At 41.6% G+C, this 18,555-nt stretch overlaps 1 protein-coding gene across 5 annotated transcripts in view; it reads right to left on the reverse strand.

Moving 5' to 3' along the window:
• Positions 1-18,555, reverse strand: part of SEMA5A (semaphorin 5A) — a 507,347-nt gene that overhangs the window by 105,332 nt on the left and 383,460 nt on the right. For all 5 annotated transcript variants that reach the window (XM_021939236.2, XM_021939237.2, XM_021939238.2 and 2 more), the window contains one exon: positions 16,934-17,141. In XM_021939236.2, the coding sequence (XP_021794928.1) occupies positions 16,934-17,141 (208 nt within the window). The remainder of the gene's footprint in view (positions 1-16,933; positions 17,142-18,555) is intronic.

Consider the following 18,555-nt stretch of genomic DNA (forward strand, 5'->3'; position numbering starts at 1 on the left):
TCTTATGCCTTTGCATCCTCATAGCTTAGCTCCCACTTATGAGTGAGAACATGCGATGTTTACTTTTCTGTTCTTGAGTTACTTCACTTAGAATAAGTCTCCAATCTCATCCAGGTTGCTGTTAATTTATTCCTTTTTATGGGTGAGTAGTATTCCATCATATATGTGTATCACAGCTTCTTCAACCACTCCTTGATGGATGGGCATTTGGGTTGGTTCCACATTTTTGCAGTTGTGAATTGTGCTGCTATAAACATGCATGTGCAAGTATCTTTTTCATATAATGACTTCTTTTCCTCTGGGTAGATACCCAGTAGTGGGATTGCTGGATTAAATGGTAGTTCTACTTTAAGTTATTTAAGGAATCTCCACACTGTTTTCCATAGTAGTTGTCCTAGTTTACATTCCCAGAAGCAGTGTAAATTTCCCCTTTAAAATTATTAAATTTCCCCTTTTAAAGCAAGGCTGCAGTACTCATTTTTGTACAGATTTTCTATCGGATAAAATTTTATTCGTGTAACTGTTGAGTCAAAAGTTATGGGCATTATTAAATTTGGACTAACCAACAATATGGGAGTGCCTCTGCTGCCTCATCCTGTTACATACTGGATGTTACCTTATTTTTTTTAACTCATCCAAAGGGTAACTCTTTCAGAAAGTTTGTATATGAAAAAAAAAAAAAAGTAGAATTTCTCAATTGTCTGTTTTCATTTCTTTCAGTTGTGTCTTAGGTTAAGGCTTAGCATACATGCATATACTTTTTAAACATTTGCATTTGCCATGTGTAAACTTCCTATCCATATCCAATTCCAAGGAAACTTCCTATCCATATCTAAGATTTGATCTCTTTCATGAGTCGTTCATTTTATTACATGGTCATTGGAAGGGGTGATTTTTGCATTAAAACGCAGCCCTCTCTGAGTAATATTTTCCCTGTTTGACATTTTTTTATTGAGATACACGTTATAAAATTTTACGCAGTAAAACTTATGAACGTTTTCCTTTATAGCATCTAACGTGTGTTCCATATTAAGATTTTTCTCACTTACATCTTCCCAACTTAAAGATTAAGCATTGAGGCCGGGCGCGGTGGCTCAAGCCTGTAATCCCAGCACTTTGGGAGGCCGAGACGGGCGGATCACGAGGTCAGGAGATCGAGACCATCCTGGCTGACACGGTGAAACCCCGTCTCTACTAAAATACAAAAAACTAGCCGGGCGAGGTGGCGGGCGCCTGTAGTCCCAGCTACTCGGGAGGCTGAGGCAGGAGAATGGCGGGAACCCGGGAGGCGGAGCTTGCAGTGAGCTGAGATCCGGCCACTGCACTCCAGCCTGGGCGGCAGAGCGAGACTCCGTCTCAAAAAAAAAAAAAAAAAAAAAAAAGATTAAGCATTGAACATTACAGAAACATTAAAGAGTATAGAAACATCACTCTCCCAATTCCTTCTGATTCTTCTAAGGTATCATTTCTTTGGCTCCCCATCCTTTTTCCATTTGAAATGTATTTTTCTCCTCCTCATAAATGAACAAACAAAATCAAAAATCACATATACATATTTAAAAATCTAAACATCTCAAATCCCACACAAAACAAACAGATTCAGGTCTTAGAGGAAAAATAATAGATGTGAGTATGCTTTCTTTTCCTGTTATTCAAATGACATCCTTTTCAAATACTACAAGTTTATAACAGAGAGTGTGAGCATAAGCACTTTAAAATCTCTAGCTTTGGGAATATGACTCCCAATAAGGTACTATTTTAAATTAAAAAAAAATTTCAATGATCAGTTTCATTGAATAAAACTTGAACCTGTATTTTTATTGTAAAACACATATAAAAATTTTCTCAATTCTCAAGACACACAATTGACTTAATAACACTTTTTTTGTGTGCAGGGAATAGAGATGGTGAGAATAAACTATTACAACCAATGACTAAGACCATGAAACGTGTGCATTTATTATCCAGGTGTCAGCAATTTCTTCCTGAGTAACTTTGCATGTGCAGTGTTGTTCTGTAGAAAAATACCCAGAGGAAGTTGCTGGAAATCTGAAGACCCTTCAAGTACAGCCCATGAGACAGACCTGGGTGTGGTGAGCACTAAGAGTCCTGCTTCCTGCTGTGACCTCACCCGGCTGCGCCAATGAGATCGGATCTGGGAGTGTCCTCATCTTACTAAAGTAGCCAAAAGTGATATATTTATATTTGCGGCTCCTATGGCGAAACCTGAGAGTAATTCTTTTACTGACAAAATCACATAGTGTATATCACATACGGGAACTCTATGTGCATGATTCTTTACACAGAGCAAAAGTATAGCGAGGCTACACTTAAGAGATCATTCAAAAGGTCTGCATTCCTTTTCATGTTTCTTATTAAAGCAACATGACCAGTAGGTAATATTAAACCTCCAAAAAGGGAAAAATTCCACGGACTCCCTACGTTTACCCCAGACTTCCCGTGCAAAGCTGCTTGGAGACTTAAAACAATGCCACAGTGTTAGAGGGAAGTATTTCAAGCTGTTTTAAATGGAAAGCTGCATGTAATAACATCTTTTTCTTCTGATGATGCCAATGGTTCTGCATGTTCTTAACATTACACTTATCCTTTAAAATGTTAACATGTCTTTACAAACACAAATGCCCATTCAATAAAATACCATGTATATTTCAATATAATTCCCTCATGCAAAATATCTTACACCATGGGCAAAATTCTGATGAGATCTACCTTTATTCTAAATTATGTCTTAAGAAAATCTATCACACAATTTTATTTTTGGAAGCTGGGTCTCTAAGAAACTGTGGAAAATTGTGGGTTTCCAATTAACGCAGCCACCGTGAAAGTAGCTTTTCTGTATTCCACTTCAAAAATGTTTTTCCTTGTGTGATAAATATTTTTAATAAAAGTTTTAGCGTGATTTAATTATACCAAATTGTCAACATATGTCATAGCATCATTTTGTACCCCATAAATATATTCTGTTCAAATGTAATTGTCAACATTCAATTTTAAAATTTCCATAACATGTTAATGACCTTACACTATTCTCATTTTACATATTACCCTGGTATTTGAAAGTACTTGAATTTAGATAAAAATGTTAGTCAGAATCCGAAGGTTTAATGTTTTTCTTTTTTTTTTTTTTTTTTGAGATGGAGTCTGGCTCTGCCGCCCAGGCTGGAGTGCAGTGGCCGGATCTCAGCTCACTGCAAGCTCCGCCTCCCAGGTTTACGCCATTCTCCTGCCTCAGCCTCCCGAGTAGCTGGGACTACAGGCGCCCACCACCGCGCCCGGCTAGTTTTTTGTATTTTTTAGTAGAGACGGGGTTTCACCGTGTTAGCCAGGATGGTCTCGATCTCCTGACCTCGTGATCCACCCGTCTCGGCCTCCCAAAGTGCTGGGATTACAGGCTTGAGCCACCGCGCCCGGCCGGTTTAATGTTTTTCAAAAACACACTTATTGAGGGTAGTTTTTAGAGCTAAACATATATTTGGAGGCAGGCCTTAATTCTAAAAAGCAGGATAAATATCTACTTTCCTTTTCACACGACAATAACATCAACATATATCTAAATTATTTCTTTACATTTTAAAAATTTGCAATTATGTTTTTTGTTAGTTTAACAGAAAATAAGTTTATTCACTAAAATATTTTCACTGTATTTCTGAAAAGTTGAGATTTATTGCTGAGTACAATTCCTCGTGCATATTAGATTATCTAAGTATCAGTGATGACTTTATCCGGCTTGTCACTGTCACACTAATTATCATGAGGTCAGTTTATTTTTGATATTAAGAATTTTTGCCATTTTGTTAATACACAATGTATTCCTAAACATGGGATTTTAAAAATGTTTCAGTCATGTATTGATTCAGCACATACTTATGAGCACTTGGCTATGAAGTTGACTTTGAAAGTGCTGGGTGTACCATGGCAAACAGACACTGTCACTGAGTTCCAAGAACTCACCACTTGGTTAAGAAAGTAAATATTAAACAGTTACATGATAAATATCAACAACGAGTTGCAAAGGAAGAATTCAAAGGGCCATAAGAGACTAGTGAATCCCCACTACGATGGGTGGTTGAGTCTGGAATAAGAGGATATGTAGGTACTGGAACAAATGGGATGAACAGAAGTGACCTATTTGATAGCAGCCAGCAAGAACAGAACCTCTTTGCAGACAGAACAGCTTGGGAAAAGCACTCAGCTGGGAGATAACTTGGAGAGTTTGAAGAACTGGTAAAATGGAGGCTGGACTTGGGCTGAAGCTTGAGGAGTGAAATAGGCAGAGTCCTTGGGCCCCATTAAAGATTGAGGGTTTCCTTGCAAGTGTTGCATACTTTAAAGTGCTTCCCAAATACTATGCAAGAGCCATACTTCAAACATCAATATTGATTTCTTTTATCATTACAATGATTGTGGTAGTGATCAACCTGTCTATGAATTATCCCTTCCCCAATTTCTAAGAAAATCTGTCTCATTCCTAAGCACCATGTTACCATATACTTCATAAGCTATTCTTTTACTTTAAGAGCTGCAATTAAAAACATTATCTGGCCAGGCACGGTGGCTCATGCCTGTAATCCCAACACTTTGGGAGCTAAAGGTGGGTAGATCATTTGAGGTCAGGCATTCAAGATCAGCTTGGTCAATATGGTGAGACCCTGTTTCTACTAAAAATACAAAAATCAGCCGGGCATGGTGGCACATGCCGTGTTGGGAAGCTGAGGCAGGAATCACTTGAACCTGAGAGGCAGATGCAGTGAGCCGAGATCGCGCCACTGCACTCCAGCCTGGGTGACAGAGTGAGACTCCATCTCAAACAAATAAACAAACAAAGAAACAATCTTACTAAAAATAAGACTGAAGAAAATTCCAAGTAGACAATAACCTTCCTGAGACATCCACAGATCCTTCAATTGGTAAATCCAACTAGAACGTACATTTTCTTTGTTTTCCTCTTCTGCAAAACTGAAACAAAAATACCTATTCACAGGGCTGTTTTGAGAGTTATATCATGCTAGATAGTATATTAAAAAGTTTTTTTGAGATGGAGATGCATACCAGTTGCTATAATTAGTCCCTAAGCACAATTTCAAGTTATTATACACTATGGACTTCTGAGGTAGTTGAAAACATTCTATATTGAATACTAAGTCCAAAAATAATTCATGCTACATGGTATGATTTGTAGGTGAAGCTAATGTACTAGATTTCAATTAGTGACTAACTTTTAATACTTTTAATGTATTAAAAACTACTCGGCTTAACATTAAATGACATTGATCAAATACAATGGCTATTTTTTACATTTTCTTTTGCACTTAATATTAAATTTAAATAATTGACTTATACTGGCACTAATACTAATCACACTTGTCAAATGTTCTTTTAGTTAAAACCTTAATAGGCAAATATAACATTTCAATTTTCCTGAAAAATCTGTTTTAAAATTGAACAAGATTGATACACATTTTACAGTGAAGCATTTCAGAAAAATTGATAATTTGAAACACAGTGATGGGATTAGATAGAGCATATTTGAAATAAGCAAGCCAAAAGTTCTTTCTGGATCTAGGACTTGTGATTAACTTGGGTTGCCAGCTTTGGTTTCTGACCTGATGCAGAGACCCCATTCCACTCAATCTTTAAACACTGAATCATGAGCTGTTTATCTTGACCTCCTTGTGGGCTTCAATCACTGTGAACTTCTCTTGAGAACAAATATAAAATCTTTCTAGACTAAGAAAGGCAGCCTTTTCCATGGCTAGGATTGTACCAGGACACCAGACCAGGACAAAGGGGGCATAGGGTGTTACAATGGCCCAGCGTCAACCTTCCATGGTTCCACGATGTGGAAGTAACTCACCAGGAATGGCAAACAGAAAAAGCTGTGTCTCATGCACACGTATGTTTATTGCGGCACAATTCACAATAGCAAAGACTTGGAATCAACCCAAATGTCCATCAGTGACAGACTGGATTAAGCAAATGTGGCACATATACACCATGGAATAGTATGCAGCCATAAAAAAGGATGAGTTTGTGTCCTTTGTAGGGACATGGATGCAGCTGGAAACCATCATTCTCAGCAAACTATCGCAAGAACAGAAAACCAAGCACCGCATGTTCTCACTCACAGATGGGAACTGAACAATGAGATCACTTGGACTCGGGAAGGGGAACATCACACACCAGGGCCTATCACGGGGAGTGGGGAAGGGGGAAGGATTGCACTGGGAGTTATACCTGATGTAAATGACGAGTTGATGGGTGCTGATGAGTTGATGGGTGCAGCACGCCAACGTGGCACAGGTATACATATGTAACAAACCTGCACATTGTGCACATGTACCCTAGAACTTAAAGTATAATGAAAAAAAGAAAAAGCTGTGTCTATGTGCTCAAGAAGGAAAGAAAATAATTACTGGTCACTTCATTCAGGGAGAAGCCCACACCATTGGTATTCCACATCCTCTATTCTATAAGTAGGCATAATTACAGGTACCCCCAAAGTTCACCCTCCCCCAGTGTCCTCTCCTCTTGGCTAATTCAGATTTAAAATGAAGACACAATTACTTATTTGCTATATAACATGTTTTTCTTTTTCAAGAGAAACACTTCTGTGAAATAGTGTTTAAGGGTCAACAATTATGCCTGAAGAATGCAGAAGGTGTCAAGTAATACATTTTAATTTTTACTCAAAACCTTAAAGGGGAGTACATCCAGAGGGGGAAAAATGTATTATTCTGTTTTCTTATAATTCACCTAACTTAACAGTTTGACCTCAATTAAGTGGATGAGGTTCAATGCCAAGGAACCCTTCTGTGTAGTACAGCCCGCCCCTCGGAAAGAACATTTGTCCCTCTCAGCAGGTAGTTACAGCAAGTGTGGGTCTGCCTTGAATTTGGATTCTCTGGTGCCCTCACGACTGCTAGACAGCTGGTGACAGTGGTGAAGGCAAGCACCTGGCTCTCTTCACACTAGGCCCTGTGTAGCTTTCATCAGTGCCGAATCCCAGTTGCTCTTGTGTGGATAGAGATATGTTCATTCGAGACAGGGAATTATTGCAAATCTACTGACAGATGCTCCCACTGCTTGGATGAGGCCATGCTGACATTACTCACCCAAGCACATAATGTGGTCATGCTAGAGTCTCATGAACTGTTGATTTGCCCTGACAGAGGCAAGTAACAATTGAATGCAAGGAGCAGAATCTGGCCTGATGGGTCCAGCACCTCTCAGACAATGTGAAGTTATTTGAAGGCAGAGCAGCAAATGATTGGCTGGTCAGTTTGCCTTCAGTTTAGTCCGGAGACCATGTGAAGTATATGTGGGCAAAGAAGGTAAACCACACATACAAGAGCAGTCTGTCCTGTTTACTTTCCTTTTCTGTCTTGTTTGTTCATTCACTTTTTATTTTGACTTACATCTAGGACAAAGGGAGATTTGAAGCCCAGCCTTCATCATAGTGTGCAGAAAGTGTAAAAGACCACTCACAGGCAATGCCGGCTCAGAAGGACCTGCATGAACTGAGTATAATATTAAAACAGGAAACAAACTATCTTGTGTTGAATTCTTATTATGTACCAGACCCCTAACATAGCCTCTCTCTCTTTATCTCCAATAACACACTCCTATGGAAACAGGGCTGAGAAATGAGATACAAAGAAGTTGCGTAACTGGCTTATGGTCACACACCACACAAAAGCCCCGTCCAGAACCACCTGAACGCAAAGCTCATGCTCTTTCCATAGGCAGGCTGTTTTACAAACATATGAGAGCAGGTATTTCCTTAAGAATTCACTGGACTATGCAGCAAATAAAAAATCTTAGGAGAGCCCAGATGCTCCTATTTAGGATAACTCAGGTGCAGGGGTCTGCAGCCAAGAAATGGGAGCAGCTCAAGCTTTCCCATGGAATTCTTACATAACTTTAAATTTGAGAGCTCAAAACCAGGAGGCCTGTGGAGTAGATATTAAAGAAGTTTTTTTTTTTTTTTTTTTTTTTTTTTTTTTTAAGATGGAGTCTCACTCTGTCGCCCAGGCTGGAGGGTAGTGGTGCGATCTCGGCTCACTGCAACCTCCACCTCCCTGTTTCAAGCAATTTCCCTGCCTCAGCCTCCCGAGTAGCTGGGATTACAGGTGCCTGCCACCACACCCAGCTAATTTGTTTTTGTTTTTTGTGTGTGTATTTTTAGCAGAGGTTAGGTTTCACCAATGTTGACCAGGCTAGTCTTGAATTCTTGATCTCAAGCAATCCACCCTCCTCGGCCTCCCCAAGTGCTGGGATTACAGGCGTAAGCCACTGCACCTGGCCAAGAAGGAAACTTTTTCTTTCTGATCTCCATTAGTTGTGTTTCTCAACTGAAGTACGAAAGGTTGGTAATAGATTTTCAAACTTTACCCAACTGACTGTTGAAAACACACATTGCCATTTAGAGACCAAAGATACATTCTCTTAGTAAAGCAGTTTCATGTGTTGATGAGTTCTTACCCACCCTGCCCAGGGTCTGGGGATGTTACCTTATGACAACACCGGAATACACTGTGCTTCAGCCCAAGCCTAACTTGGAACCCCTCTAATCATGTCTTTCTCACTGTCCTAATTAGCACTTACCACTTTTGTTAGTGCCAGCACCAACAAAAACTCAGTGCATTTACTTTCTGCCATTTCTCTATTTTTTAAAAACAGATTTAATGGTGGCATCCATGTAATGTTGCTGTGCTTTATTACATTTTTGTTGTATCACACAGATGTCTTCATAGGCGTCGCTTAATGGCTTCAGAATTACTCAATCAGAGAACAATCATTGAAAGGGTGTATCATAAGTGGTGACTAATTCCCTTACTACTGGAAGTTGAAAATTAGAACACTGGTTATGATACAGATACAGCTTAAAAAATAATCGGAGAGGAACATTAGGTGAGGATGTTAGGTCCTTGTGTATTCCAGCATCAGACTTTAACAATAAATCGATTTTGGGATAAATTCTAAGGTAACTCCAAGGTCCTTTGGCTCAGTTCCATGATAGCAGGTGATTTTACTTATACCAGAATTTCTTATTACAATCTGAGTCCTCTGAAGGCAGGGTCAGAGATGCCTCATTCATCATCCTCCATGCAGGGCCTCACTTGGTGTTTGGCACATATTGAGTTCAATAAATATAATATGAAGGAATTAATTACAAAAAATCCACATTCTCTAGAGGTTAAACCAAAGCCAGCACAAACAAAAACTCAAGACTTTGAGATTTGGCAAATACTACATTCATTCTGAGGGGATAATATTTACTTTGTCAAATGGGTACATGCCAAAATGTCCTCCTGAATGTTTATTTGATTAATGACCAAATGAGTACGGCTGTCTGGCTGGGAGACCACGTGGGAACCCTGCAATTTCTCTGTACACATTGTATGCTTTTCCCATTGGCAGATGCTGTCTTTAGGGAATATTTAATTATGAAAGGTGTCAACCTATTAACTCTGGCTTTTAAAACTTTGACCTTAGCAATAAACGTCCTGTAGTAATCTAATTTCCATACTAATTTTTTGATGAGGTATTAATTTCTTTAACCAAATGATACTATTAAAGGCTAACTGCATTAAGAACGCCCAAATACCAGTTAACTCAATGGAGCCAATGTCTTTTTCTTTTTTTTTTTCCTAGACGGAGTCTTGCTCTGTCACCTAGGGTGGAATGCACTGCAACCTCTGCCTCCTGGGTTTAAGTGATTCTTCTGCCTCAGCCTCGGAGTAGCTGCGATTACAGGCGCGCGCCACCACATCCAGCTAATGTTTGTATTTTTAGTACAGACAGGGTTTCACCATGTTGACCAGGCTAGTCTCGAACTCCTGACCTCTTGATCCACCTGGGTCGGCCTCCCAAAGTGCTGGGATTATAGGAGTGAGCCACCACGTCCTGCCCAAGGTCTTTTTCTTAATGCTCCATCTTTCCCTCGAGTTTTATAAGGCACAATTTAAAAGGTGTGACTCTTTTATATGTAGGTTATAATTCTTCCAGTTCCCAGATTTTCTCTCCTTTTCCCCAATTAGTTCATTAAGCAAAAATAAAACAAACCAAAAAAAAAAAAAAAAAAAAAAAAAACACCACCCCACCTAAGGCCCAAAGGCTTTCAATGCTTTTGCTGTGTGATATTGCCACATTTTTCTGTAAAGGAATTTTGTTTTGTCACAAGAATTTTGCTTGTTTTCAAGGTATGAAGTAAATTAGCAGATAAGGGAGAGGCAGAGGGTCCATTTGTTAGTTTAACAAATACTATATTTACTGACCCTTTTTTGAACTGGATACCAGGCTGGGGCCTTCATTGAACCCAGAAGCACAGAGGAAGCCCAGCCTTTGGGAGCTCGTGTTCCCACATCTTGAATGAAGCCTGTGCTGGCATGCAGGAATTCACAGTCTACTTTCTGTTCTATGATGAAAGATTAATTGCACACTCTTTCAATGAATGTTAAATAAAAAGGTAAGATTGTATGAGTAAGTATCCAAAGGGTAGAAAAGTCCATGATGTTCAGAAAATATTAGGGTACCGATTAACCTATGTAATGTAATAGCTCATTTGACAAATGTAATATCTAATTTTATAAATTAGTGTTATTAAGGGATATTCATTTATTCAAAAGGCAGATGATAATCTCACTTAGGGGTCAGCAAACCACACAGCCTGTGGCCAAATTTGTACGGCCCCCTAAACTTTTCCTGAAACACACAACTGGGGAACGTTCCTCGCTGGTAACTGTTCACGAGTGCACAGAGGCCACAGGGCAAGGCTGACTCACAGGTGACCTAAGCATTGGCCCCAAGATCCTCCCTGGTCCTGCAACATGGGAGGATTATGAGGAACTGCTGCAAAACCATTCCTCCCGCATCCCTATGCCCCAGGAAGGCTGTCAGGAGTTTCTCATTGCTTTCCAGGTTCTGATGAGTTGTAAGGCTTCCTGCCCCCTCATACGCCCATACTAGGATACAGCTTTAGGCTCGCAAACTGCCAGCATGAAATGGGCTCCTGGGAGTGCGGTGCCTTAGTTCTCCTGCTGCACCATCACCTGGCCGTCTTGTTTTGTTTTGGAGACAGAGTCTCATTCTGTCACCCAGGCTGGAGTGTAGTGGCGTGATCTCGGCTCACTGCAACCTCCGCCTCCTGGGTTCAAGTGATTCTCTTGCCTCAGCCTCCCAAGTAGCTGTGATTTCAGGCATGCGCTACATGCCCAGCTAATTTTTGTATTTTTAGTAGAGACGGGGTTTAGCCTTGTTGGCCAGCTGGTCTCAAACTCCTGACTTCAAGTGATCTGCCCTCCTCAGTCTCCCAAAGTGCTGGGATTACAGGTGTGGGCCACCATGCCTGGCTGCCCCTTTTGTTTTGATGTCATCCAGTGGGACAAGGGAGGTGGCGAGTAGACTCTTTTTTTTTTGTTTTTTTTTGTTTTTTTTTTTGGCTAAGTAATAAACTGTCTGTATCTAACAGTGGATCACAATTTTCTCACCAGACAAACCCATCAGCCTTGCTTGACCCACACATCTACCCATTCATATGGTCTGTGGCTGCTTTCACATTGCAAGGGAAGAGCTGAGGAGTTTCAACAGAGACTGGACACCTGTGCAGCCTAGAACAGCTTCTCTCTGGCTCTTTGCAAAGAAAGTTTGCTGCTCCATCCTGGGCCTCCTTATGGAGACTTTTTCCACTTAATTAATTAATTTATGTATTGTAGAGATGGAGTCTCACCATGTTCCCCAAGCTAGTCTTGAATTCCTGGACTCAAGCAATCCTCCTGCCTCAGCCCCAAGAAGAGCTGGGATTACAGGTATGAGTCACCACTTCCAGCCTTTTTCCACTTTAAAGACACCAGTTAGAATGGTGATCATTAAAAAGTCAGGAAACAACAAGTGCTGGAGAGGATGTGGAGAAATAGGAACACTTTTACAGTGTTGGTGGGACTGTAAACTAGTTCAACCATTGTGGAAGATGGTGTGGCGATTCCTCAAGGATCTAGAACTAGAAATACCATTTGACCCAGCCATCCCATTACTGGATATATACCCAAAAGATTATAAATCATGCTGCTATAAAGACGCATGCACACATATGTTTACTGCGGCACTATTCACAATAGCAAAGACTTGGAACCAACCCAAATGTCCATCAGTGACAGACTGGATTAAGAAAATGTGACACATATACACCATGGAATACTATGCAGCCATAAAAAAGGATGAGTTCGTGTCCTTTGTAGGGACAAGGATGAAGCTGGAAACCATCATTCTCAGCAAACTATCGCAAGAACAGAAAACCAAACACCACATGTTCTCACTCATACGTGGGAATTGAACAATGAGAACACTTGGACACAGGAAGGGGAACATCACACACCAGGGCCTGTCGTGGGGTGCTGGGAGGGGGGAGGGATAGCATTAGGAGATATACCTAATGTAAATGATGAGTTAATGGGTGCAGCACACCAACATGGCACAGGTATACATATGTAACAAAACTGCATGTTGTGCACATGTACCCTAGAACTTAAAGTACAATAAATAATAATAATAATAAAAGATATGTCAAAAAAAATGACCACATGATGCTATTGGACCATGAGCCAGGTGCATGGCCTGGCCCACAGGATGAGGTCAGCTTTCCTGTTTTCCTCTGCTACACATTGTACTCATATCTGGGCTTACCCAGATTCCTGAATTCCTCAGAAATTAGTGAATGTGAACTCACTTTATGCAACTTATACACAGATGTGGTCCATAAGGCCTAAAACGAAAAAGGATACGCATGAATAGTGCAGTTTCTCTTGCACTCTACATCCCCAGAGATCACCACCAATTCCAATGAGTTAGCTTTATCTTTTGCATGATTTTCTCACTCTATCTATTAAATGGCTGTGCTAAACAATGCTAACATCAAAACACAATTTTTGGCTCATCTTTGAGGTCAAACTTGACTGAAATATAATTTTGAAATATTCACCTTTTAAAATAACTTTCCAAGGGAACGATGCTGTGTTCCAATCAGTCACAACACATGTGTGTAGTCAGTACAGGGAGGTGCTTGTCACCACTCCCAATCCCCCACGTCTGAGGTCGCATGATCTCCTTAAGAACAACTGGAGAATGGAGACTCAGCTTAGAAAGTTTTGGAAAAACAGAGTACAAAACCTCCTTCGTGTTTGCTTGATCCAGTCTGACAGCAAGCCGAATGAGGAAGAGGCTAATGGGAAGAAGGGGTAAGCATCTCTCAGGAGACCTGGCTTCTGCCTGTCCGGGTACTGACCAGCTCTACCTCTCAGTTGCACACATGAAGAATGCAATCCAGCAGCTCCTTCAGCCGAAATCTGACCACTGAATGGGTGGTCCTCATTGTACTAGGGGCAGCAGAAAGAACCAGTAATACAGCATAGGCCTGGGACAGTCTCGGCTCTGACCCAGGTCTCATGTTGCAGTAGCTATGAGACTTTGAGCAGGACACCAAAAATCTGAGCTACCATTTCCTCATCTGAACAATGGATATGGTATGCTACTTTACGTCCAGGATTGAAATAATCATTCTGCAAAATTCTCATAAAATCTAGCATATTTTCAGACATGTAAAAGAAATTTGTAAAATTGTATCAGTTATCATTTATACACATTTTAATAAATGTTATTGTGCATTGTCTTTGGAAAAAAGACTCAAGAAAATTAAACATGTAAATATGATTTTGAAGGAGACAGGTAATTTAGATAAGCAGTTTCCCTTTTTAAATACTTCTAGATTCATTTATAGGACTGGTTTTCCAATAATAAATGGCATCACTGAGATTCTATGATGGAAAGTATATTGGAAAAGAAATTAGTATCCAACTGTTACCCAATTGTTTTCCTATTCCTATTTAGTGTACTTCTTTAAGCATCTTTCTGAAAGATTAAAATTGCTTTTGTCAAAAAAACCCCATAATTGTTCCTTATAATTTACAAAAAAAGTTTATGCAGTTTTATTTTTTTTAAAAAAGATTCTTTTCTCCATGGAATGTTAACTAGGGAGGGTTTCCTATCTTTCTACAGGAGTAGGATAGTAGAGAAACACATTGGAAATATTCAGAGAAATGCTTGGGTTGAAATCTTTAGTTTTCTTTTCTCGAATGAAATACTAAAGGGCCAGGCACAAACTAACCCCCTCTGAGGACGGGCACACAGAAGACCACAGTCCCTCAGTTGAAAATGAAGTTACGATTTCTTGTTGCTTTTCTCACAGTAAACAGCAGGGTGATTAAGCTCCAGCTATAAATGTCAAGCTGTTTCCCTCAGGAGCCCAATGAAGACACACCAGTGGCATCATTCTCCTTGAAAGAACAGAGGGAACAGTGAACTCCTCCCCAGGCCTCTGCGCCTGGAGCACCAGCTCCTGTGGATCCACAAGTGGGCTGGCAGTTCAGGTGCATGAGAGATGCCAGGGACACCGTGCCTCTCATCACTCATCTGATGCAGAACTTAGTTCCTAAGCTGCATGTACAAGAGGCTGAGCGATTGTGACCCAGACTCAAGGAAGCAGAACAACCTATAAAAGATGAATTGCCTCATGCTCTGTAAGCCATGCACCCCCATTCTGGCGCCAGAATCACCCTGCAGACAGCACAGGCCTGCGGCTTCCTGCGGGTTATCCTGTGTCACCCTCCATAAAGGTCATCCTTCACTGGGCTGGAGTTGAAAGACGGGTGTCCTTCCAGATACATTCCAGCTATGACATCCTGTTGGCCAGACCCCAACCCTATTACCCACTGAACCAACAGCAACCAGGGAAGAATAATTTCTTCCCTAGGCTAGTTCTGCAGGGAACACATACCAGAATACATTTCAAGCAGCCACTGGTTAAATTTACGAAGTAGGCATATATAACAATGGCAGTTAATAAATATCACTAGCTGTTACTAAGGCTCACAATATCATTATGATTAACTGGGAGGTTCCTCACATTATTCCTCAACTCTCTGTCTCATTTCAAAGGAGACATTATATTATAGACTTCATTTTCTAGAATCATCTTGAAAGGCATATTGTTGGGATTACACATAAAAAACTTCCTTCCACCTAAGAATACTTACTTTGCAGAGTACTTTAAATTTTATACTCTCTATATTATCCTATTTGATTCTATAGCAATTCACACATGTTGGATGAGAAAGTGAATTCTCAAATACTTTTGTGACCTGGGTCAAGAAATAGCAACAACAGGGCTGGGCTCAGTGGCGCACGCCTGTGATCTCAGCACTTTGGGAGGCAGAGGCGGGCAGATCACTCGAGGTCAGGAATTCGAGACCAGCCTGGCCAACATGGCAAAACTCTGTCTCTACTAAAACTACAAAAATTAGCCAGGCATGGTGGCACATGTAATTCCAGCTACTCAGGAGACTGACTCAAGAGAATGACTTGAACCCAGGAGGTGCAGGTTGCACTAAGCTGAGATCACACTACTGCACTCCAGCCTGGGTAACAGAGCAAGACTCCATTTCAAAAAAAAAAAAGCAACAACAGGTCCATACCATGAATCCTAGCTTCTAAGTGCCAAAGCCAGTGTCATTAGGCACCCTGTTTTGAGAGAGAGTGGCCCATGTAGGATAGATGTTTGTGAGTGATATATCAAAAAGGACTATTTCTACTCCAAATCTGCAATTTCACCCCACTTTAGGGGGTGGAATTAAACAAGATGCCTAAGAACATTTAAGATTCTGATTTCCCCAAGGGTGATCTTTTGTCAGGGGTCAGGGTGTATATACAATTTCCCGGAGTAAAGTGCTGGTCAAATGTGTGATGTATACAGTACTTTTTCATTTCCTAAGCACCTGGGCCAACATGTTTCCAAATTAAACTTTAAACACAACCGTGGTCGATCGTGGATGGCCCATGGAAGATAAGACTGGCCTGAGGGTGAAGGAAGACGCAATGACACTTGGGTTTCCCTGTGGCTGGGAGACCTCCCTCCCTCCCCTCTCTGCAGGCTCAGGAGACAAGCAGCACTCCAGGGGAGCTGATGCCAAAGACAGTGGAGGTGGGGGGTGTCCCAGAAAGTGGGGGCCACCGCAGCAACATCAACCACTCCTTCTCAAGGGGTTATCAGCATAAGAGCTGTGGTCGAGAAGGACATATACCTTAGAATATTTTTTGTTATTTCTATATTCAAATAAAATACAAGCTTGAGGCCAGGTGTGGTGGCTCAAGCCTGTAATCCCAGGACTTCGGGAGGCCGAGATAGGCAGATCACTTGAAGTCAGGAGTTCAAGACCAGCCTGGCCAACATGGTGAAACCCTGTCTCTACTAAAACTACTAAAATTAGTCAGGCACAATGGCACACATCTGTATTCTCAGCTACTCGGGAGGCTGAGGCATGAGAATCACTTGCAGCCAGAGGTTGCAATGAGCTGAGATCTCACCACTGTACTCCAGCCTGGGCGACAGAGTGAGACTTCATCTCTCTCTCTCTCTCTCTCTCTCTCTCTCTATATATATATATATATATATATACACACACACACACACACACATACACACACACACACACAAATATACACATACATATACATACACACACATACACATACATATATATGCTTGTGCCAGATTAACAGATTAATACAGTCACCAAATATCAGTATTATCACTGAGTGTTCTAAGGCACTGAATGATTTATTTTAACCTTGACAACCGCTTACAGGTATTATATCGTGGCTTCTCCTCTGAGGAGAACTGGTGGGTTATTCTCATCACGGTTAATCTATTTTCATGAAAGTTCTGCATCCTAGCGCACAGGACTCTGAGAGGCATGAAGGGCGGCTCAGGCCATTCAACTTCAGGGCATCTGAAGTCTCCCCAGTTCTCTCTGGGTGGGCCCTTCACACACACTAGTGCATCCCGGCCCCGGAGATGCCCTACCTGCGTGTGCGGTAGAACTGGCACCTCTTCAGGGGGATCTTGACCACGTGCTCCCGCAGGCCCACGAACAGGACGCTCTGGCTGTGCAGGATCTGCAGGCTCCTGATGGGCTCCCTCCGCCTCTCAGGGAAGAGCTCAATCTCTTCCAGCAAACAGCTGCTTGCGGTCTGATTCAGGGGCGCCCGCACTTTCTTAATGGTTCCGTAATCTGTGAAGGCCACAGGATGAGAAGGAAACAAGGTCAGCGGGTCTCACAAACCAATCCCTGGTTAAACGGAGTGTGCTGTGTACGCAGCCATGGATCTCCAGCCAGGAAAGCCATCTAAGCATCCTTCAAAACAGTACACCTGGGCCCCACTGCAGACCAGTTAGGTCAGCTGCACTGGATGTGGGGCCCAGGCAGCAGTATCTTTTAAAATGAGGCTCTCATGTAGCAAGAGACGAGGACTAATCATATCCAGTTGGACCCTTCCAGTTCCAAGTCTAGGGACGGAGAGCTCAAAGTAGCACGCTTTGTGCCATTCCATGGAGAACATCAAGGGAGAGAGACCCTCAAGGAATGATCTTGGATTCTTGGTGTCAGAGGTGCTGACTTTGGTGCCCAGCAGGGCAAGGAAAACACAATGTGATGGGCAGCTTCAAACATCCAGGATGACAATGATGCCCCCTCCTCCTTCCTGCCCAGAGAAGTACACCCTCCTCCATCTCCCTCCCTCCTCTGTCTACATTAGTTCCTCCTTTCCTTCTAGTGCCTGTTCTTTGGGATGATTTTCTTGGGCTCAACTCCTCTCAACCTTCTTTCCTGTGCTTCTGAATATCCATTTCTGGCCTGATCTAAGCCCTCCCCGTTCCAAGTTTTCTGCTCCCTGGGTGTTTCTGTGCACGCATTTATCTGCTTGACTGCTAACACTGCTGGAGGGTGAGCGACCCCCGAACTATGCAGCCTTCCCAGCTATGAGGGGCACGGAGCAGGGTCTTCTCAGCATGCCAGTGGGAGGGTGGCAGGGACAGCATGGCTAGCACCTGTGTGTAGGGGGGACACACAGTTGAAACAAACATTGCTCTCCCAGGTACCCTGGGCTGCACCCCCAACCCCTTGCTGACACCCTGCAAATCCCAGGCGTGAAATCCAGCCTTCTGGAAGCCCCTCAGAGATCCACTCAAGTACCTGGAATCATCCTGAAGGCCCTGACTGAATAACACCTTCCATGATCCTGAGTTTCAAAACATCATGAATCTTATTTAGCAAACACAGAAAACGAGTTTAAGAAGTTATTCTAAACCCAGAAGTAGTCAAGAATATTTGACTTCAATTCTTCCTATCAAGCAATTAATTGCAAAAGACCTTGGATAAAATACTTTACATTTTTCTCTATGAAAGTCTTAGAGATGGAGGCTATTTGTGTTTTAAAAAAAAAATACATATGCAGACATGTTTTAGCCTGAATTTACTATAAAAGTGTATCTGAAACATCTCCAATGAGCATTTTCTGATTATGCATTGACTGAAAAATCATGTATACAGTACTGGCAAACAATTGCTTGCTTTTGTTTTAAGCTAGCTGGTTAAATAGGTTACCTTTGAAAAAGGTCAAGCATACACTGAAGTATGCTATATGCTG

Source organism: Papio anubis, chromosome 5 (genome assembly GCF_008728515.1).
Source record: "Papio anubis isolate 15944 chromosome 5, Panubis1.0, whole genome shotgun sequence".
Lineage (NCBI taxonomy): Eukaryota > Metazoa > Chordata > Mammalia > Primates > Cercopithecidae > Papio > Papio anubis.